This window comes from Podarcis gaigeae, assembly GCF_964106915.1.
Source record: "Podarcis gaigeae genome assembly, chromosome: 2".
Taxonomy (NCBI): Eukaryota; Metazoa; Chordata; class Lepidosauria; order Squamata; family Lacertidae; genus Podarcis; species Podarcis gaigeae.
In genome coordinates, this window is record NC_139679.1 from 33,419,252 (window position 1) to 33,442,332 (window position 23,081).

At 39.8% G+C, this 23,081-nt stretch overlaps 1 protein-coding gene across 12 annotated transcripts in view; it reads left to right on the forward strand.

Moving 5' to 3' along the window:
* Positions 1-22,603, forward strand: part of MBTD1 (mbt domain containing 1) — a 119,694-nt gene extending 97,091 nt beyond the window's left edge. For 5 of the 12 annotated variants that reach the window (XM_083727973.1, XM_083727977.1, XM_083727968.1 and 2 more), the window contains 5 exons: positions 1,031-1,113; positions 2,600-2,834; positions 3,824-3,901; positions 9,980-10,171; positions 18,424-22,603. In XM_083727973.1, the coding sequence (XP_083584099.1) occupies positions 1,031-1,113; positions 2,600-2,834; positions 3,824-3,901; positions 9,980-10,171; positions 18,424-18,542 (707 nt within the window). In that variant the 3' untranslated portion in view covers positions 18,543-22,603. Of the gene's footprint in view, positions 1-1,030; positions 1,114-2,599; positions 2,835-3,823; positions 3,902-9,979; positions 10,172-13,700; positions 14,139-18,423 lie in introns of those variants that run through there. The other 7 variants (XM_083727970.1, XM_083727969.1, XM_083727978.1 and 4 more) reach the window with 4 other exon arrangements.
* The last annotated feature ends 478 nt before the right edge of the window (positions 22,604-23,081 follow it).

Here is a 23,081-nt window from a genome sequence, read left to right on the forward strand (position 1 = left end):
AAGTGTTTCATGATTGCTTGCTTAACTATCCTTTGGCTGGCTGGGAATATTGCAACTCTCTTTTTCTGACTTGGTTCTCCCGTTTGCTTTTTAGTCAGTACAGAGTAAAGGAGTATAAGAATTGCCACTGCTGTGGCTTGCTGAAGTGGTGTAGATGGGACAAGCAGCTAGGCTAGGTGCATTATGGTTTAATGTCACCTCTTCATTAGTTATGATATCCTCAAAGTAAGTGGCACTCTTCTCACCTGTCTAGGCCAGATTGGCCTACTAACAGCATATATTCTGCCTAGTTTGATCAATTACTTCCTGTGATTTCCCCCCTAAAATCTGGGCTCAAGGTCAGTGAATCTGGTTGGCAGGAGATTCAGGAGAGGCAAAAGGAAGTACATTTTCGCATGACAATGTGTAAAATTCTCGGCCCGATATGTGAAGGCTACTATCTTAGATAGCTAAGGGAATTGGATAAATTCATGCAGGGTAAAACTGTCAGTGGGTGTCAAGGGTTTTTTGCTTTTTTTGTTTTGCATTTAAGGTTAGTGGGGTGGCCTCTTATTCAGAGATCTGTCTGTACATTTGTGGTCCTTTATTGCACTCTGGCACTTCTGCTGAGGGAAGGGCCATGATTCAGTGAGAGATGTTTTGCATGCAGAGGCTCTAGGGCTGGATTCCAATGTTCTTCACCCCCAGTAAGTGTTCCAACTAGTGTTGTGATCTGGCAGCATCTGGAGGGCCCTCAGTTGAGTCCCTGGCATCAGCAGTGAAAGGGATCTCTGATAAGGTAAAAGAGACCTCTATCTGATGCCTTGGAGAGCTTTTGGCAAAGTAGACTATGCAGGGCTAGATGGACTGATGATCCCACTTGGGAGGAGTAACTTCATAGTTTATTCTAAGAAATGTATACCTTGTCCTTCCATGGTTATCAAACTGCTTGGGGCAGATTGTATATGCGTGTGAGTGTGTGTCTGTGTCTGTGTACAGATCAGGGCAAATGTTTTTGTGATGCTACTACATAACTGTTAATCCCTTGTAGGTTATGCAAAACTACCTTTCAAATGGTTTGACTACCTCAGGGAAACGGGTTCAGTAGCAGCCCCTGTGAAGTTCTTTAACAAGGTAAGACCAAAATATTCCACAATTGTAGTGTACCTACAATTTGTGGTGCTCATTCCTTTGTAGGCAGACCCATAGAATCTAGAAAATGTCTTCACATGTAGCTGTTATAGAAAAGAATCTTAACTATAAATAGAAAAGAGTACTGGCAGATAAATACTTTCAGTAGATTCACCCTGTGGATTTAAGACTAATTAAATGCAATGGTGGTTGAAGAAGGAAAAGAGTTATCCCAGTATTGCAATATTGGCATTTGAATGCTATATGAACACCTTTAGTTGGAACAGGAATATCATAGCTGGGATGTAGTGAATGCACCCATTTCTGTGCCTCTCTTCCTTGAGGATATGCAACACTGAAAAACTCATATATTTTATGTCATGTATGCAAGTCTTGTTTTGCATGACCGTACCAAATTAAATTAATTTTTTTAAAGAAAAGCTTATTAAATCATTGGTTCCATTCTGAAGCCCACACTTCAGTTTCCAAAAACTGAATATATTAGAGATTCAAGTGCTAGGAAATTACAACTGTTGAAAGGGCCACACCCTCAACAGATATATCATTTAGGCAATATTGATATGGTATCCTATCTTGTGGTTCGTTCCAGCTTTACCACTACCTTGGGGCTGGATGGCTGTCAGTGGTGGACCTAAGTATGTACCAGATTTTTCTGTTCACTGAAAAACACACATGGAGCCTATTTAACTAAAGCTTCCATTCCACCTTAAAAGTACCAACTGACAGCTAAAGTAAAGCATGACCAGGTAACTTGACTTGGGATCTCATGAACCCAGCTTTTATAACCAAAGTGAACTAAAGGTCCGGTAGAAAGCTCTAGGAGATCCCAAGTGTTGTGCTGGATCATCTGTTACTACCCTGTTTCCCCGAAAATAAGACAGTGTCATATATTAATTTTTGCTCCCAAAGATGCGCTAGGTCTTATTTTGGGGGGAATGTCTTACTTTTGGGGAAAGACGGTAATTGTGAGTCAACCAGACTCCGTTAGGGCAGAGCGAGCAGCAGGCGGCAACTTGTCCTGCCGGCGGCGCAGGCTCTCTGATTTAAAGAGACCTCATAGTGTTTGAACAGCTCTGGCTGCGCTGCGGCCAATCAGTGAGCTGCGTGACGGCACCCGCCACTACGGTCCAGAGGAGTCAGATGCCTTATAGTAGCTTTGGGGGCCTTATATTCCGGGGAGGCCTTATGTTCGGGGGAGGCCTTATTATCAGGGAGGTCTTATTTTCGGGGGATGCCTTATATTACAGCGAGAGGCAAAACTGGAAGTAGGTCTTATTTTCAGGGGATGTCTTACTTTCGGGAAAACAGGGTACATACCTTGGTAGAATGAGAGTGCTCACAAGTGTCAGGAAATGTACCAGGAGAGAGAAAGGTTCCGTTATGGGAGAGGTGACTGTGGACATGTTTTAATCACAAAACTTTGCTTTTCAAAGCAATATGATGTGCTTGTCTTACATATCTGTTCCAGGAAGTTCCAAACCATGGGTTTCATGTTTCAATGAAGCTGGAGGCTGTGGACCTCATGGAACCTCGCCTAGTATGTGTGGCTACAGTAACTCGTATTATTCACCGTCTGTTGAGGATACATTTTGACGGCTGGGAAGACGAATATGATCAGTGGGTGGATTGTGAATCTCCTGACCTCTACCCTGTAGGATGGTGTCAGCTAACGGGTTACCAACTACAGCCTCCTGCGTCACAATGTAAGTTGCCCTTAATTTCTCTCCGAACTTTCTATAGCTGAAATGTAGCAGACCTCTCTATGGTAAAAATTTTCATATCTTTGTTTCTATTTTTAGATTTCAATCTATTTTCTGCCAGGTTACCAGCTAGCGCAAGGGTGTAGTCTGGGCAATCGGCTTGGACTTACACAATGCCATTTGCTTAATACTCCAGAGCTCAATCCGTTTTCCTCTGTAGTCAGTAGTACTTCAGGGTGTTTGTCTTATTATCTCCCTGATCACCACTGATATTTGGAAGGCAAATAAGAAAGCAAGTTGCTTTTAATGCAGTATTATTGGGAATACTGTATGGTCATGTAGATTAGCAAGTAATTTTGCATTTTTTCCTTTAATTAACTAATTTCTTACCTGCCCCTCAAGGTAGTTCACAAATATACAATAAAGAGATAAACATTGTATGTGTTTGCATTGTTACTATATTTTTATCCTATTGTTCTGACTTTTGGTTTATTTCTCTGGTTCATTGCAGTCTTTTAATGATGCCCTTACAATGATCAGTTATAGTAGAGTCATATAACAGGCTTAGCAGCTTGATTCTATTAGTTATCAGTTGTACTAAGCATATTTTAAAAGGCAGAATGGCTCTGATTGGCCCAGATGGTGTGCATTTTGTATGGTAAAATGATTTTACACGTGAAAGTATTAATCATTCCTGACTTGGGGGAATGTTTCTATGTAGTTTACTACCCTGCAACACAGTTGTTAATTCACATCTGGATCATTTTGCTTCCTATCACGTTATAATCACTTTGTCAAATGTGGGATCAAATAATGTGATATTAAAAGAAATGAGGGGCTCTGTCTAAAATTTCAAGAATATTCTGCACTTTCAAGATGCACAGGGCTAGAATTATACTGAATATAGGTGCTGCTGTCCACGAGGCTTCTGAAACACAAAGCACACAAAAAGGTGTTTAAATTCACTTTCTTTTTAAAAACATATATTTCAGCATCAAGAGATGGTCAGTCAAGCTCGTCAAAGCAGAAGAAAAAGTCAAAGTCACAACAATACAAAGGACACAAGAAAAGTGGGTAACAGAAATTATTTGTTTTTACCTTCTTGCTGCAAAACTGCCTTTTTCTCTCAGGAAAAATGATGGTTGCGAATGATGCTTTCTGTTGAAATGTTTTTCAAGCTTAAAGTGCATTATGGCACAAGGAAAACTTTTTAAATTGAGTATTTTTTTTGTCACGTGAAATAAAATAAAGTGCAAATATAAGTATTTTTTTAAAGCAAACTCTGTGGTAGTTTCTGCTTAATATCTTGGTTTCAGTTTTAGGTCCTTTCATAGAAAACTTTTTCTCTCCAGAATAAGAGATTGATTAATTTTTGTTTAGGGTAGTACTGTCATCTTCACCAAGATAAGATAGATGATATATTTTATTAAGCCATGTTGTTCATAGAACTAAAAATTAATGCTTTTTTTAGATTCACATAGAACAGGCATAGGCAAACTCGGCCCTCCAGATGTTTTTGGGACTACAACTCTCATCATTCCTGACCACTGGTCCTGTTAGCTAGGGATGATGGGAGTTGTAGTCCCAAAACATCTGGAGGGCCGAGTTTGCCTATGCCTGACATAGAATTAATTTCAATCTAAAGTTAGAGAATACTGTAATCGGTTATAATAAGTATACAGAGTAAAGTGAGGGTGAGTGTAGAAACAGAAATGAAGAATTATTTTTTGAAGTGAGAGCTTAGAAAAGAACTTTAGCATAGAATGTTTTATTGTGTGTCTTGACCATTATAAGGTTAAGTTGGCATTCTTTATATTTTGCTCGATTGGTTTTCATGCTGGTATTTCATCTGAAAGATGACAGCTTTTTGTGGCTACAGGAGCTGGCAAGATTGATCCATAGAGTTAATACCTATGGAGGGTCTGAAACATTGGAAAGACTTCCTTGCGTAGGGAAGTGTAATGAAATTGTACTATATTTTAGCCAAATTAGATTTTAATTTGAAAACTTTATTTTGGACAGGCACACATTACAGCTGAGCTGTTAAGTTTCTCTTAATGGCTCAGCCTACATGGAACTTTTAATTTAGTTCCAGGTAGTGTAAATCATTAGAATTGAAATTACATCCATTGTACATTGTATTCCTTTGTATTTTTATTCTGAAGCAAGTCCCACAGGCCTGGTTCAGATACTTGGTTTACAGTTTGCTAAACCATGATTTTTAGGAGCTGGAAACAAGTGATGGAACCACCCCCTCCCACCTTTGATATCCTCCTTCCACCTTGCTTACACTCTGGTTTAATAAAACCACAGTTAATAGTTACATCCAAAACAGGAAACTGCGGTTTAATGTTAGTTTTAGCAATCAGGATTTTAAACTCTGAAGTTGGTTTAAGATCCTTGTTGGTAAACCAGTATTAAACCAGTTTGGAAACAGCAGAGAATGTTGGTTTGGTTAAACTAGGATGCAAGTAATGAGGAAGAAACATGTAATCTCAGTGCTTGTTCCCATTGCTAAAACTGGATTAGTAAGCTTGGGAGTAGAACATACAAACCAGTGGATAGCCTTACCTGAGCGTGTTTGGGATTGTAGCCTCAGCCAAATTCCTTCTGAAAGTTTCCCACTTATATTAAACAACAAACGGAGAGCATGACCAGTCCATTGTATCTGGAAGCAGGTAGGAGCGTGTGTGAGATGAATGGGGATGGAAAGGAAGGTGAATCCTGGTGTATCTGCAAACATACTGTATCTTGCCCTGTAGAACTGGCACATTCTTTAGCTTGAATTCTGTTATTTTATTGGGAAATGGAATGTTTCTTCTTTTTGGATTTCCAGAAAGGCTCAAACACTGGCGGTTCGAATCCCCGTGACGGGGTGAGCTCCTGTTGCTCAGTCCCTGCTCCTGCCCACCTAGCAGTTCAAAAGCATGTCAAAGTGCAAGTAGATAAATAGGTACTGCTCCGGCGGGAAGGTTAACGGTGTTTCCATGCGCTGCTCTGGTTTGCCAGAAGCGGCTTAGTCATGCTGGCCACATGACCCGGAAGCTGTACGCCGGCTCCCTCGGCCAATAAAGAGAGATGAGCACCGCAACCCCAGAGTCGTCCGCGGCTGGACCTAATGGTCAGGGGTCCCTTTACCTTTACCTTACAAATATTTTAACTCTCTCTTTCCCCTTTATCATGACAGTTAATGCAAAGTCATTAATTCCAATAATGAAGCTCCTTAGCGTTGCTTTAGAGTTAGACAAATTGTAAATTCACAGAAGGCTATCGACATTTTCAAAGTAATAAGGCTAGGACAAAACCTGTATGCTAAAAATGAGACGCTAAAATGATGTTGGAGCTTGTTACTCCTTCTGCACCTTTCTTAGCTCAACCCTTAATTTAAAGAACTCTTCTGAGATGGAGGAACTAACAACCATGGAGACTATTGTGGAGCAAGCCTCTTGTTTCATCCTCTTTGTTTGCTTTTGACTTTGCTCTATAGCGATTTTCTCCTTTGATCTGACCCCATTAAAAAAACCTAATGTGTTGGAGCCTTAGGTGAAGTTCAGCTAAAATGCTTTATTTTATGTGGCAGGACCTAACTCCTTGAATGTGTATTATTTGACAGTGAACTAAAAGGAAAGGTATTAATCTGCCTCTGTTTATTATGAGATGGAAATAACTAGTCTGATTAGTCCTACTGTATATTGATTTTCTGCTCTGACTCTTGGCATTTTAAGTTGAAGAAAGCTTTATTTATTTACCATGCTTTAACTGTAGGAAGCTGTAAACCAATGCAGCTGGATTAATTCACGACAGTGCTTTCTTCTTACAAGCATTTAGTAGTCATGGTTATTATATTTATATTAAGAATTATAAGCTGATTTTTAGCCAAAGAGGCCTCAAAGCAGTCTACAACAGCTACATAATGCAATAAGCATTTTCAAAAATAAATAAATAAAAGGAATTTGCACTTTCTTCCGATGGCTGCTTAGTTCACTTGGGAATATTAGTACATACAAGGTGAGGGGTTTAGGACTTTCATGAACTTTAGTACTTTTTAATGCTGACCAAAAAAACCACTAGCTGTTTTAGATTGTAATGATGAAGACTTTTTGCTTATACCACCTATGTCTGAGAAGTAGACAAAATGAATTGCACTAATCTAGCAAGCATACAGTGAGAATATTTTGTATTGGAATGTCGTTACCAAGTGAGAGTACCACCTTTACAAAGCACAGCTTCCTGGAATTGGGAGAATATTCTGCTCTCTAGGATACCCTCATCACCTGGCTCAGAAGGCATGTGTAGCATCTGCCAAGCTGATCCTGACTTTGATTATTAGGATGCAGCAGCTACTACCATTTTCTGTTTTCTCCTGTTTCTCCCCTCGGCCCAAGCCCAACTCCCAAATTTAAGCCAGACAGAGGGAGCGAGAAAGCAAAGCACTTGCCAGTCTCTGCTCATTGATGTGCCCATGGCAAGAAACTGTGACACCTAACATCAGATAAGCACACAAGTACTTTGGCATGTCTTTGGTCAGTTTGGAAAGCCAGATGCTTAAAACCAGGAAGAGAGGTGAAGTGATGCTTTTACGGCAGGCTTCCTCAACCTCAGCCCTCCAGATGTTTTTGGCCTACAACTCCCATGATCCCTAACTATCAGGACCAGTGGCCAGGGATGATGGGAGCTGTAGCCTCAAACAGGAAGCCTGTTTTAGGATTTGTGTAGGAAAAAGCAGCATTCATACCTGTCGGCCAGAGGAGTGCTTCAGGCAAGCCAGCGCTGCACATAGACTCATATGTACTGGTATAATAATAATAATAATAATAATAATAATAATAATAATAATAATAATAATTTTATTATTTGTACCCCGCCCATCTGGCTGGGTTTCCCCAGCCACTCTGAGCGGCTTCCATAGAAACCAAAAATACACTAAAATATCACAGATTAAAAACTTCCCTGAACAGGGCTGCCTTAAGATGTAGAACAAGTCGGCTTCCACTTTAAGCCTGCCAAAGAAGTTCATTCCAGGAGAAGCCAGTTCAAGGGTAGAGTGAGTATTTTCACACTTAGGTGGAGATGCCCAGATAGGGGCTGAAGTGAGTTTACAGAGGTTACCCCTCCCAAGGTTCCGAGATAGGAGGTTCTGAGAGCTCAGAGTTCCATAGCTGGAACCCAGGTAGAAGAGTTTGGATTTGGATTTGATATCCCGCTTTATCACTACCTGAAGGAGTCTCAAAGCGGCTAACATTCTCCTTTCCCTTCCTTCCCCACAACAAACACTCTGTGAGGTGAGTGGGGCTGAGAGACTTCAGAGAAGTGTAACTAGCCCAAGGTCACCCAGCAGCTGCATGTGGAGGAGCAGAGACTCAAACCCGGTTCCCCAGATTACGAGTCTATCGCTCTTAACCACTAGATGGCCTGTGGAGATGGGTCCAGGTCATGATAGTGCTAGGGATTATGTTCTTTAGGGATTATGTTCTTTATGTTCACAATTTAGTTCTTTTTAAGGTAGTAACTAGGTGAAAGGTAAATGTCCAGACTCTTAAGGCTTCAAAACATTTTCCAGACCCTCATCCTTTAAATCTATATTCAAGCTGGGATGAGCGAGAGAGACTACATGCCTAAAGCCCCACTACGCTTTAGACCACGGCTGGTGACAGCTCCTTGTGGAGAATCTGTAAGAAAACAGCTGTGGGGCCGTGACCTGCACTATATTGCTTAGCTCCCCATTGTATAGTCTTGGTCTGGATTTCGCTTCTCTGCATCAATGGGAGTTTCCCTCTCAGTGCAAATAGCAGCCTAATCATTCATGCATTTAATGAATACGTGAAGAAGCTCACATCCATTGTGGTGTTGTGTGTTGAGAAAATAAAGGACCTATTTGAGCAAAATGCAGAAATCTGCAGTAGTTCAGTAGCTACTGTAATATTCTTGTCTTTGACCTTCCATGGCAGAAGCTTGAAATACAAATTACTTTAGGTAGAACATGACAGTTCACAAAGAGCCTCAGTAGCTTTTTTCCAACTTGGCAGAGGTTTTTTCCAACTTGGCAGAGGTAGCTTTTTTCCAACTTGGCAGAGGTTTTATTAGCATGAAACATACTGCAGTGAATTTAATACTAAAAATGCTATAAAATGGAGCCCATTCTAGTAATACAACATGGAAAATAGAATACCCACCTGCCACACTTTGGGTGGAAATGATGTGTGTTCCCAGAAGGTGGGACCACGCTTTTTTGGTTCTCCAAGCATTTTTGCATGAAAACACTTGTTAGTCAAGGGCATCACAGAATATTCAAATGCTATCATATTATTCGTTTTTCTCATATTAGTGTGCTGTAGTAGCTGCTGTACATTTTTATTTACATATCCATTCATGATCTGAGAGATGTTGCCTCTCAGAATCATTGACTGATGAGTCCTGCCTTCTGAGTCAAGTCAGAGAGGGTCACTTCCATAGAGGGAAGCTTCTTCCACCTGTTGAAGCAGGAATTCACAGGTAAGATCTTACCACCACCTACACAGAAATTCTTCAGTAAACATAGCTTCTCAGGGTTATTTTTTGAAGTTTCAATACATTTGCCCCATGATTTTTGGGTGGCAAATCTGCATTTTTTATGGAGCAGCTCTTCAGATTGGTCATGTAGGCACTCTTTACTTATCAAGAGACAAGGGATTAGAGGTATCGTAGAAAGTAGTTTTTTTGTATAGCAGAGCATGTGCTTAATTGGTGTGACTTTATGAAAACCCTTAGTTTGCAGGTTTTACACAAAATTTAGCCTGTAATTTTAAGCTGCTACTGAGGAATAAACCCAGAGGTGAGACGAGCAATATGAAACCACCAATTTTTTCACTAACAAATTTGCTTTTAAGGGTATTTCTTCCATAAAGAGAGTGGTAAATTTAAGGTGATTCCTGAAAATGTGTTGTCATAGGAGGATGTTTCATAGAGTTCTGTGGCTCTGCCATGAGTCACCAGCATCACTTTCCAAAATAATTCCTTTGGCTGTAGTTAACGAAGATCTGGGCATGCACCGAGGTGTCCATAAGTCCAGTGAGCACCAACTGGAGGCCTTTCTCAGTGAGTGATTAGTCTTGAGTTGCTTTAACACACTTTGATCTAAGTGTTTTACTTTAGTTTGACTTGATGTTTAGAGAGGAAGATACCAGTTGGGAAGAAGCCTGTCAGTTTGTCGAGCGTCCCCATGACAGGTGGGGTGCGGAGGAGCTTCTCTGGTGATGAAGAGTTGACTCCTCCTCAGTATCGAACCCTTCCAGCACAGACAGCCCCGGAGGCCTGCCAGCCTCCCAGGACTAGCAGAGAGTTCAGTCCCAGCCTCAAAACAGGTAATTGGTCATGTAAAAAAAAAATCGCTTATTAATGGAGGGCAAAATTGATTGAGGATCAAGCATGGTCAGGCATGAAACATGCTGACTCATTGCCGCCCTCACTTTTCATTTAAAAATAGAAAGAACATCCATTTCCTCCAGTATTTGCATCAGCCCATGAGCCCATCTCATTGAATTAATCACAAGTGTTGAGTCCCTGTTTTTTCCTGCTGCTTCAGAACTCAGCAAATCTCTTCAAAATGAACTAAATGGAAGTGCTTTCAATGTACATATTGAAACAAAGTGAATAAGTGCCAATAGATTTCAGTTATCACTGGATATTATTTTACATCCTGGATGTCATATCCAAAAATAATCAATGGTCACCCTAAAAAAAAAAAGAGGGAAACTAGTTTTGGAAGATTTTAAAAACATCACCCCCCAAAACTTAATAGACCTCTGTCAACAGCTTGCCATATTTTTCTTTAAGCTGAGAAACACTCTCATTTATATGTCCCCAAAATAAGTCCCTGTTGTGTGTTACTATTCTGATTATCATTCTGACACAACGAATAGGAGAAAATGAGCAGAATGAAAGGGATTGAGTCACACTTGAGATCAATACAAACTGTGTAAGGTTGACATAGATGCCTCTTTCCAGCTGTAAGAGAATTGAAAGTACAAAGCAATTTACTCTCAACAGTGTTTAGTGTGGAAATAGGTGCTTATTTTGTCTGAAGTAGATGGCTGCCTCTAAGAAAATGCAGGAGCTTATATTGTCAGTCTAATTCAGAGTTCCACTATGGAAAACTCCCCCACTTGCTGGGCTTAATAGTGGAAAGGGTAGCACTGCATGCACAAAAGATACTGGCAGGCTCATTAAAGTCTTGTCAATGTCCATATTTAGGTTGAAACAAAATGGTGCCCACTTGGAAAGGTTATAAAATATGCTAGGTTTCAACTCTAGAAATATAAACAAGTTGGGTCTGCTCCCCTTGTGAAGTCTAACTAATGCAGAAATCTGGCTAGATTGGGAGGTTCTTTTCTGGACATAACCCAATTTGGACTCCACCAGAATCTATTGTAGGATCTTTCCTGTTCCAGAAGGGGCTTTGCAATTTTCAGGCTTGGCCACAGATGCATATTGTCATGTACCTGTGGAATGATTGGTATGTTCCTGTGCATAAAGGCCACTGCAAAGGCTGCAGTTTGCTTGACATGAGTCAGTCTTTGCCTGCCAGCACCAAACAGCTGTTCTGGTATTGAGCAGGAAAGGTCCCATTTACACGATGCAGCGGGTTGCAGCGTGCACAGGGTCTCTGAACAGCGAGGAACCAAAAATCTGCAAAGCCACTCAGTTTTACCTTCTTCTGCTGGGGTAAGTGTCTTTCCCCAGTAAGCATACTGAAGACCTATGACATATTTAAAACAATAGGCAGAAAGCCAAGCGCAGCTCATTATACATTCTCATTTTTCGGTCATTACAACATCTCTATACAGATGCATTGTTCAGTGGTAACTCACCTCGCTACTTAAAAGCTGGTCTTGTTTCCTTGAGTGTTCACACTACTAACTTTGTTTGTATTTTAAATGTTAAGAATTGTAAAACTGGTTGCATTTTTTCAGCACTGAAAACTTCAAACCTTTAGGTAATTTTTGAGAGACTGGTCTCTGGGAGAACATGCAATGTCCCCAAACGAGTCCCATTTTTATACATGCATACAGTGTTAATTGATTTGACGTAGGGTCTACAATGCACTGAATTTCCAAGGTTGCAAGGGTAATGGGCTGGGGGGGTGATGGGGAATGCTACAGGACCTCAGTGAGTTTACAAAAGTTCAGAAGAAACTTACATATATCTGCTACCTTCTTGCCTTCTGAGAATGAGAATTCTCCATGTTTACCCTAACCAATAAAACATCAGAGTCCCATATATCTCCTTGTATTGTACTGTATATGTAGGAGCCAGGCCCGGCTGTGTGGCTTTTTGAGATGGCTTTTCTTTTTGCAATATGCCCTTTTCTAATCCTTCGGATGAAATGCTTTATTTGTGCCACTGTCTCAGGCATGTTGAAAGATCAGAAAACAGGTATTTGATGATAGGGATGAAATTACCCTCTATGCTTCCTTCCATCAATTACTAAGGGTAGTGCCAGAATACCAGCTTACTTTGAACTGTAGCTGCGGAATTTCACCACTGGGATCTACATTTTCAATATGAGGTCCATTTTCAATATGAAATAATGATGTGATGATGAAAAAGCATGCTTCCCCCCCCCCTTTTTTTTGGTGCAGCTATTAAGAGCAATGGAGCATAGCTCCATAATGAATTTTGTAACCTTAAATTTAGGTCCTCTTGCCAAATAGAAATAACTAGAATGAACTGAACAAAATATTTCCTGTGGTGTAAGATGAAAATTGAGAGCATTATAATGAGCAACAAGACTTCATTATCATGCATGATATTTTCTACCTTTAATTAACTCCTGTAGCTGCAGCTGAGTTATTTTCTTCATGTTCCTGAGGAGGTGCCTTGACTCCAATTGCTACTGCACTAATAGAAGGAAAAATATCTCTTTCCCCTCAATGCTATTGCCATTTTGTAAATCACCAGTATTTTTGTATTTGAAGCTAAAAGAAATAAAACAGGAGCTTGAAGCAAATGCTATTGTTTACTGAGCTCTTACACAAAATAAATAGGTTGCTTGCTCTTCTGTGACTCCATCCTAGTTACTGCCTTTATTAGAAAGATGAAATAGCTATATAATGGTAATGGGGAAATGATTGATGTCCCTGATGGTAGTGACCCATGAATATAATACTCTCTGAAAAACAGAACAAACTTGTTTGATAACTGGACCATCTACATATTTGTATCAAATCATCATGAAGTTTTGAGCAGGCTTAAGTGGCTTGAGAGACCCTGACACCTGGATGCGTTTTCCCCCGGTGGCCTAGCTTTGGGGACTCCTTTATACCCCCATAAGGTATATGTAATTGAAGAATCCCAAAGCTAAAGTATCCTAAAAGGGATTTACTGTTGGCCCTGGTACACTGCCCAGAGAGTTATTGTATGCAAAGATTCCCAGCATTTCAAAAGTGTTCTGCAATTGGGATGGAAGTGATTGCCCTTTTGAGACCTAAAGCCTTTGTAGACATGTTGGACATGTGGTCCTTTCTTCGGGGTCATTGTGACCCCAAAGTCCAGCTGCTCTCAGTCTTTAATTGTTATGGAATAGAATATGAGACAATTTCAGTCTACTTTCATTCCCCATTTGATCTTCCATGAAGTTCCCTCTCCTTGAGAGAGTTCAAAGCCACTCCACTTGTAGGGATAGATAAAGCAGGTGGGTACAGTCTGCCAAAATGTACGGGTGGAAAAAGAGTTCAGCAGTCTGTGATTACTAAAAGTGACATACAAGTGTGCTAGGAATTGGGGGGGGGGAGGGAGAGAAATGAATTGAGTAAATATTTATTTTGCATGTTGTAGAATGTGTATCATTCTAATGTCATGTTTTAATATTTAAACTTTTTAAATTTTATTTAGCAGAGGAATGTGAGTCAGCAAGGAAGATGAGATAGAACCATACTAAGAGCGAAACCAAGTGACCTGTGTTTTAGTAAGGTTCCAAGTAGCAACAGGTTGTACTTTTGAGACTGCATTACAACATGCTCCTTTGCACATTCCAAAGACTATTTATGTCAATGTTTGTAAAGTAAGCTGCAATATTGGATCCGAGCAAAAAACAACAACTGAACTTGCCATCTTGTCATCAAAAGCTGCCTGTAATGGATGCTTCAGAAGAAGCATAAAAGGGGAAAAAATAGCAGTTATAGTATATTCTTTTCCCACATCAGTCCCTTTTGCCAGCCAGAGCCTTGGATTATTTTTATTAATCATTTAGTTATTTCATGATCAGTTACTTGGCTCTTTTGGATATTGTCTTTCTTATTAAAGGCTGTATATGTCTTGTTTGCTACTTTAGTCAGTGTCAACAGTTTTTATGCAGCTGTCTATGTGACTGTTATATCACATTTTTAATGGAAGAGACTCTCTTAAAAAAAACTCGTCTGAACCATATTTGTTTCCTTTGCGTCAGATATAGCACACCTTCACCATACCATAGAATCATGGAGCTGGAAGGGATTCAAGGGCCATAGTCTAGTTCAGCCCCCTGCAATGCAGGAATCTCGGCTAAAGCATCCATGACAGATGGCCATGTTTTGCTGGTTTGCCAGTATCAAAACAATAAGAAGCAGTATACCGTATTTTTTGCTCTATAAGACTCACTTTTTCCCTCCTAAAAAGTAAGGGGAAATGTGTGTGCATCTTATGGAGCGAATGCAGGCTGCGCAGCTATCCCAGAAGCCAGAACAGCAAGAGGGATTGCTGCTTTCACTGTGCAGCGATCCCTCTTGCTGTTCTGGCTTCTGGGATTCAGAATATTTTTTTTCTTGTTTTCCTCCTCCAAAAGCTAGGTGCGTCTTATGGAGCAAAAATACGGTAATTAGTGCATTGAACTGTAAAATATTTACGTCAAATATCCATAGATGGTTGGCAATATGTACAGCAGTCTTTTAAATTGACTGAGCTTCCTTTGAGATCTTTTGAAAGCGTTAACTAGGGGATTGAACTTGGAACTTGGAACTGGATCTGCCAATGGACAAGATCCCATATGCCCCGCTCCCGTAGACCAACTTTGACTATTGAGTAGGACCACCCAGGGGTGTAACGTGGTGGTGGGCTGCCAGGGCGATGGCCCCAGGCACATTTTTCCAGGGGGCACTGATCACGCCGCCCTGCCAGCCCTGCACCACTTTGCAAGGCTGGGATCTGATCTGAATGTTTCACCGGGCAATTCATTCAGATCAGCTCCCAGCCTCACAAAGCGGCACAAGGCTGGTGTCACTCCACCAGCATCTGCTGTTTATAGCCACTGCTCCTCTTCACAGACACACAAGGACTACCTGCATGAAGCTTGTGGTCTACTTGGTAGTCTGGGGACCACAGTTTCAGAACTCCTGAACTAATCTATATGGGGGAGATGTAGAGTATACTCTTTATTTCTAGCATGCTAGTTCAAACTTAACAACTTTTAAAAAAACAGTGTAGGAGGGAGTATTAAAACATATAACCCTAGCATTGGAGATGATATTATAATCTGAACAGGCCTTTATTCTGAATTTGTAGAGAGGCTTTTGTCAAAAGGCAGCTCTGATAAATTCTTCCAGTTTCTCTCTTCCACTACAGACCATGCCATACTCTTCTAGACAGAAGTGGTTGGGACAGTGTAGGGTTTGTTTTGCAGGAGGTAGCCAGAGATCCCCATTGTGCAAGCAGAGTTCCACTTTTTCTTCTTTGGATAAAAACTTAAGAATGTCACTTGGTAAAATCACAAAAATTCAAGAGCAATATAATCCTTTAGGTAATTCATGTTATCCTATTGGTATAATAATCAATTTGCATTCCATACATTTTGACAAAAGCATTAACAAATTACATTACAAAACAGGTGATTGTATCTCATATTCCAAAATAATAATAATGTGAGTCTACTTTTTCATAAAAACACTTTATTTGCATCCTTAGGGAATGCGTTAATTTCCCCATTATTACTTCCAATTGTAAAACTTGCAAAGCACATTCAGTGGATGCACCTTAGAATTTAAAGTGGCGGAGTAAATTGTTGTAGGGAACATCATACAACTTCACAGAGAGGTATGAAAAATAAAAGTTTATTTTTGAAAAAGTAAGGCCACCACAGTTTGGTAAGAGGCAAATTGGCATATAATGGCAAATTGCCATTAAAATTAAATCCAAAGTAATGGCAAAAAGGCAGCAAATGCTGTTTTGAATTACTTTTTAAAGATATTACTATTAAAACTGGCATATCCCAATTTAGCAAGGGTGATCTGGGCGGAAGCAGATCTCCCGGTTCCAATCACTCTCCTACATGCAAAAGGGGGCTGTGCTAGGTGAAAAGCAAAGGTCCTCATGCAACTATACCGAGTGTGGAACCTCTGACCTAGGGGTTAAATGAGGCGCTCCCTAGGCAACACCCCTAAAGGCCTTGTGCTTTTGCCTGGCTGGAGTGTACCCTACTATACAAAGACAAAGGTCATATCCACTGCATCGCCCCAAACTGGCATGCAACACCCCAAAGCTACACCTATGGAGATCCATGTCAGATCAGGGGTGGGTGTGTGGTTGTGTTCACCTGCCAAACAGACGAGGGCAACCTTTCAGGCTGACTCCACCATCCATCTGTTTATGGAAATACATGTGTGTTCCGTGTGGCGATTTGTGGGTCTGAGCCACTGTGTGCAACATGAAGGAGGCAATGCTGCTGCTTTATTCAGTCTAAATTGAGGCTCTTCGTAGAAGACTAACGCTCAAGCTCTGGTGATGCCGTTTTAAGAAAGGAGCAAGCAAATCTAAGAGGACTTGGATCTAGGAATCAAAATGTGAGGGATGGCTGAAAAAAGTAGAACCTAGGGAAAACATGGGTAATACTCCTAGAAAAATACATAATAATACAGGGTGATTCATCATGAAGTCTACAGTTCCCATTCACTATAAATGGAAACTGTATACTTCATGATGAATCACCCTGTACTTTTTAAATATATGAAAAGCTGTCATAATTAACATAGACTGTAGGAGGATATTTGACTGTATGACCAAAATGGCTGCTGTCGAGTGAATGATTCTGCTTGTTCTGTTGATGTCATGAAAAGTGCTCGTTGTGGGTCTGAACAATCATCTACCAAGATCAGTATCTTGGGGTTAGGCCCAGCGCTCACTGAGGTGGTAAACTCTCGCTGAGATGTAGTACTTCAGACCATAGGTGGGGACCTGAATGCTCACTCTCTCTCTATATATATTATACAGAAAACTAGGAGAAGGAATCTAGCCTAGCTTCTCCCTAATTTGCTGGATTTCTGTGTGCAAGGAATCTTCCTTAAAACTAGGGAGGTTTTTGCTGTTGAGCAGAACAAATGATTCAGCTGTTTATCATGGGTCCATGCACGTTTTGGCTTAGTCACGACCCTTATGTAATATGTACAGTATTTGAACCTTCTTGAAACCTCTGTGTAATTGTGATTGTGTCCCACTTTGAATCCTATATAAAACTATTACTGGGGTGAAAACACAGGATTCTAGGACTGGATTCTGGGTTGCCTGTGTGGTTTTGCAACATTCCCATCACATTCTTCATCAAGCAGCCTGAACACTGCTGTACCTAACACCCCCTATATTTAAATTTCACTTAATTCCTGTCTATTTGAAAAGAAATTCCTTATTTGTAATTATTGCAATTTTTGTGTTCAAGTGGGGGTGGGTACCATTTTAGCAGCTGGGAGATTATGTGAGAAAAGTTAACACATTTTTAAAAATTGTGCCTTCACCAATGAAAAGTACAATTTTAGAAATTTTTTTTACTAGTAAGCAGATTTGTGCACATTTAATAAACTGAAACATCCAGTCAATCAACTTTTTAAAAGTTGGGCAACGGCACATTGTGGGAGCTTGACAAAACATTTTCCTCCAATAAGTACTGTTTCTCATCCTGTTTCCTTGCTTTTTAGTTAGGAAAGCCAATGTGAGGTCCCACAGAGTGTTAGACTTTGATCCAATAAGATCTGAGTTCCAAGTCACATCTCAGCTGGATCTCACTCATGTTTTTAAGAAAAATCACTCTCAGCCTGAGTTTCCCAGTCTGTTAATATACTAATAGTGGTTAATAGAAGAGGGCATGCACATGAGAGCAAATAATAGAAAGGTTGAAATACACACTGATTTTTTTTAAATGGAATAGATAATAGTAAAATGAGACAATAACTTAATACAGGGGATTTCTGCTTAGTCCTTTGTGCTATATTCGTTCAACAATCAATGCCTTGTTTTCCTCCCAAATGTTTCTTATGATGAGTGGAAATGTTGTATCTTGAAGAGGAGGATTCTGCTGAATGAGAAGCAAATCTCTCCACAGTTATAGTACTAAAAGCTCATAACCGAATCACCTATTCTTTCCTCCTTCCTTTTCTTAGTCACATTTTCAATTACAGCCCATGAGTTCAGTATTTTTCAATGTCTGTACTTAATTTTTCCAGTGTTAAATTGTGGGGGTTTACATTTTGTTACAGAGGTAACAAGTTGGAGCATGCTTGAAAATTTCAGAGTCTGAACTGAAAGGAAATGTGTTGCTCCCTGTGTCTTCCAATGTTCACCAACTTTTCATTTTTTAAACCTCCTTTTTCATGTTTAGTCTCCTCACTGCAGCTGAAGGAGGAGTTGCTAGATGGAGAGGAATACAACTTTCTTCAAGGAGCATCTGACCAGGAAAGCAATGGGTCAGCCAGCCACTACATCAAACAAGAACCCTAAGGGCAGATCAGGGCAGGATGGTACAAAAAGAGCCTTTCTTCAAGACTGATGTTCCCATTCTGAAGATACAGTTTGACGGCTTCTACTAAGGGCACTTTGCTAACTGCAGATAAGATTTCAATTCAGAATTTTTGGAGGATGAGGAAACTATTTTAGTGAAAAAGATTTTTCAATTTATTAAAAATAATTGACACTTGTGTTGTATTTGAAGCTTTTAAAAGAATTTTTGTAATATTTTCGAGTTCAGATTTATTGTGCATTGTTAAAAAAATGAGATTCTAATTTTTTGGTAAGAATTAAAAGCTTAATTATAGCAGGATTGCAGGAAACCCTTTGAAGAAGATGAGGTGGTAGTATTTAGTTGGAAAAAAAAAAGCAAATGAACTGTTTGTAACAAGTGAGCCTTCTGGTACAAGCTGGGAGATTCTGAATTTAAAGCTACACTAGTCATACCCTGTCTTTTCCATGGTGAAATCATGGGATTCTGATCTTAGGGGTGGTGAAGACATACCAAAATAAGTTGGAAGAATGGAGTCTGGAAAGGGTTCCTCCTGGAAGTGGCAACATAATTTTCAAGAGTTTGTGCTTACACTTTTGGAGAACGAAGCTGAGGTCCAAGCATTTTGGAGGCCATTGGGTTTGGGCCGGATACTGCTGCATTGTGGTTTCCTGTTCACATTTTAAAATGTCGGGATATTCATGGAAATGATCAGCAAAGCTTCAGCACGTTTCGGCTGGAGAGGTTACAAAATGGACATGAGTTTGTGACTTTTTTTTTCTTGTGTAAGGAAAACGAGGCAGACACAAAAGGCCCTTTTCTACAGAAACTTTGTGACAGGCCTGCTTTCCATCCTGGTGGAAGACACAGCTGAGGCAAATAGACATTTTGCTTTCCCTACCCATTTGGAAGAGCTTCTGGGTTATGAATTGAACTGGCTTGCCTAAGGATGACATGGCCCTGCTTTTAGGCCTCATGCTTTCTTTGACTTGGCTGCGGACACCATTTTCAAGCAAAAGGTTTTTGAGAACACATAATGACTGATGTGGCAAGAATGCTGAAGAACCTGGAATCTTTCCTCCGAGAGTTGAATCTGTGTGGATATTCGAGGATGGCTTCATTCTCAGAACTAACATGCTGACATTGCCACTCTGTGGTGTTGTGACAGGATGATGATGCGTGTCAAGAGTTTTGCTTTTACCAGTAAGGTTCATTAACTAAACTCTCAGGAATTAACTGCTTATGTTCTGTAACTGCTTCTGGGTCATTGCAGGTCCTCTTTAGAGCAGTATAAATGTCAAATTCTTGACTCTAGGGTAGGACTTAGAAGAAAGTAATCCTATAGATTAACCTCTACACACTTTAAGCCTAATGCTTTACATTGGCAACTTGCAAAGCCCCAGAGATGATTTTTTGGCATATGTTTTGAATTTTTAAAAACGCATAGAAAGTTGAAAACCAGCAATTTTGATTCTTTTCTTAATTAACTTGCTCTATTGTTGGGTACATACCATTGGTGATATGCAAAGGTTTACCACATTCTATGCAAGAGGGGATAATGGTATAAAATTTTGTAACTACTGGAAGTACATTTTTTCTGTATAGTATAGGAATGTATGAGAACAATTTCTAGTCTTTCCCCCCCTCCCCCTATAGCTGGGCCATTTTTGACTGCTTCATGTATACATATTTTTAAACTGATTATCAGGTGTCAAATACTTGTGAATTTAGGTGATAATTAGATATTCTCTCTCTCTAAAAAGATTTCGGCTTAAGTGAGCTGCCTTCATTTTCTTTTCCTTGGGTACAATGCCCACCCGCTTCCACAAATGCTGCATTGCAGCTGTTTTTGAAACTTCTCCAGTTTGTAAAGCAGCTCCTAACATGGTAAGAAAGGGCTGCTTTAGAGGGAGGGCAGCAAAACAATGCATTGTGTGTACACACCCACAAAGGGGTTCACTAGATTTCAACTAATGTTTTGAAATGTCACAGTACAAACGGACCTAAGAAATCCTCCTCCCTCCCTCCCTGTATTTTTGTTAATTCTTAAACCAGTGCCTCTCAAAACCAAGGATGATCCATGCCATCAGGCCAGTCGATAGAATGAACTAAAAGGCAGAGACTCCAGAGAGAATTGGAATCAATTTCCCCCCCATTTTAAGGTGTAGTTCTGTTAGCCTTGCTCACACCTAATAAAGGCAGTATACTCTCTCTGGCAGGATTGGCATTGTCAAGACTGTGGTGCTCTGGGGCTAGCATTCAGAGCCTGTGTTTTCATATGGTCTGACTTGGAAAGATTTAGAGTAGCCCTTGTACAAGTATTTCTTCTGATTTCAGTAGGGACCACTTGCATAATACTGCTTAATATATAAAAAAAGATACAGGAGAAGGCCTAGACTAGTGTCCTTTGTCAAGAGAAGAAAGCCAGAAAGAGAGCTTAAGATTTGTGTGTAAATTGAGTCCTGTATGGTCATAAAATCCAATCTTGAGCTTCACCCAACACAACATACCCTTTAGGTGAAATTGCCCCCTTTTTACCTGACAGAAATTCCGCATCTAACAGCTATATAACGGCAGAAGTTCAGAAGGTACAACTTTCTTCATCACTGCACATTTAATGCTTTGAACACTGAACCTGCTGGATTTCTGCTAGTGATGCAGTCTGTCAGGATCAAAGGTGGAAATCCTCCTACCTCTGTTGAATACGGCAGCTCCTGGAACATCCATAGCCACATTTGATCCTTACCACATCAACCTGAAATAGTCCCAGGGACCTGTTGGACCTTGTCAGACCTAGAACCATGCTACAAGGGTGATCATCTTGATTAGTGCTACGTTGCTAGTCTTTGGGTTTCTGGAGGTAGATCTGCATACATGTTAAGTTGGTACCACTGCCAATCTAATCCACCCCAATTTCTGCCTGTAGGCAGAATACCACATCCCAATACATAACGTGTGTATGATAGACTTCTTATTTGCGGAAACACCTATTATTAAAATTGCTTCATGACTCCCTTGTTCCAGCTTAGTTCCCTGGGGTTATTACTTCCTTCGCTTTGTTTATTCAGTGTTGATTCTAAGCAACATTTGTCTGTGGCCTCTTAATACAGATGATGACTGGGTGGCAGTGAGCTTTCTTAGTACTGGGTTTAATTGCTTTCGTATGCATGCATTTTTTTTGTATAATTTAGCTCGAAGAACATTCTCTTTATTTTACTGTGAACTAATTAACACAAAATTGGGATGGTATGGGGGAGGGGGGAAGAGTTGGTCAGGGATTTGATGCCTGTACTGATGCAAAGGGTCAGCTATTTTCAGTATTTGGCGCACATTTTTTTAATATATAAACAAGAAGGCACCACAGACAAGGTCAAGTTGCATTGTAAGTGCTCCTTCTTTTTACAGCCGACCCTGTTTTGTTTTAAATTTCCTTGCTGAATCTGACAAAAGCAAAAGCAGTTATCAGTTTCTTGTTCTATTGATACTAACACGGGTTTCAGTGTTTGTTCGTTTTTATTGTCGTCGTCATTTTTATGTGATGTGAACACCTTCTCCCATCAATATTTGTATTATGGTGCTAATATATTTGGTAACAATCCTTTATTGGAAAGGGATTAAAACTGTGATTAAATTGATTTTTTTTTCTTTTTAATTTTCATATTTAAGTAAAGTCTCAGCCATTTATAAAAAAAGAAGAAGAAAAAGCATCAACTTTTGCCCTGGAAAAACAATCAGGGCAGAAGTTAAAAAAAAAAAAAGTTGAATAGGGTTTTTACATCATTTCTGTATGTATTTGATATAGATCAATATCTGTATAAATTTAATCTTTTATTTTCTGGTAACTTGTGTGGTCAAATGGGAGCGTTTTAAAACCTCTAATGAAATGTATATAACTCAGTGAAAATGCTTTTGATGAAATTAATGTTACTTTCATTTTTACCAGACTGCAAATTTTCAAGCATGGATGTGAAAAAAAGCATTAAAAATTATAACTTTGTGTACAAGATGAAAATAATTCACTAAATTTGCCTTTTTTACACAAAATAAAAATGTTAAAAGTAAAGCCAGGTGGGTGGACCTTTTCCTCTCTCGTTTTCAGGTGACGCCAACATGAATCCTTAACAGCAGCAATTTGCTTAGAAAACCAGAGCCTGGTCACACAGAACGCCAATAAGGCTGCAATAATAATAAAAGGGTTTGATAAACACAGCCATTATCAGATATGGCCTAGGATCTCCTACAACAGTTTCTGGAACATTAGAATTTCACTGTTAACATTCAATTGCAGCCCCAATATGAGTCACACAACTTAGTCTTAATAACTTAAAATTTGTGGAGTTGAAATTTCTTAAATTAGCAGCAGCTTCCTCCCTGGTCTGACAAATTTGATCAGCAGTGTTCAGCCAACATCATTATGGCTTCTAAAACATGGCTCTCCTATCATATTGCTGGGCTTGATCTTGGATTCTGAAAGCAGTCCTGTGGTAAGGAATATTTCATCTTCTGTCTTGTTGAAAAAGAAAGCAGTAACTTGTTTCTTC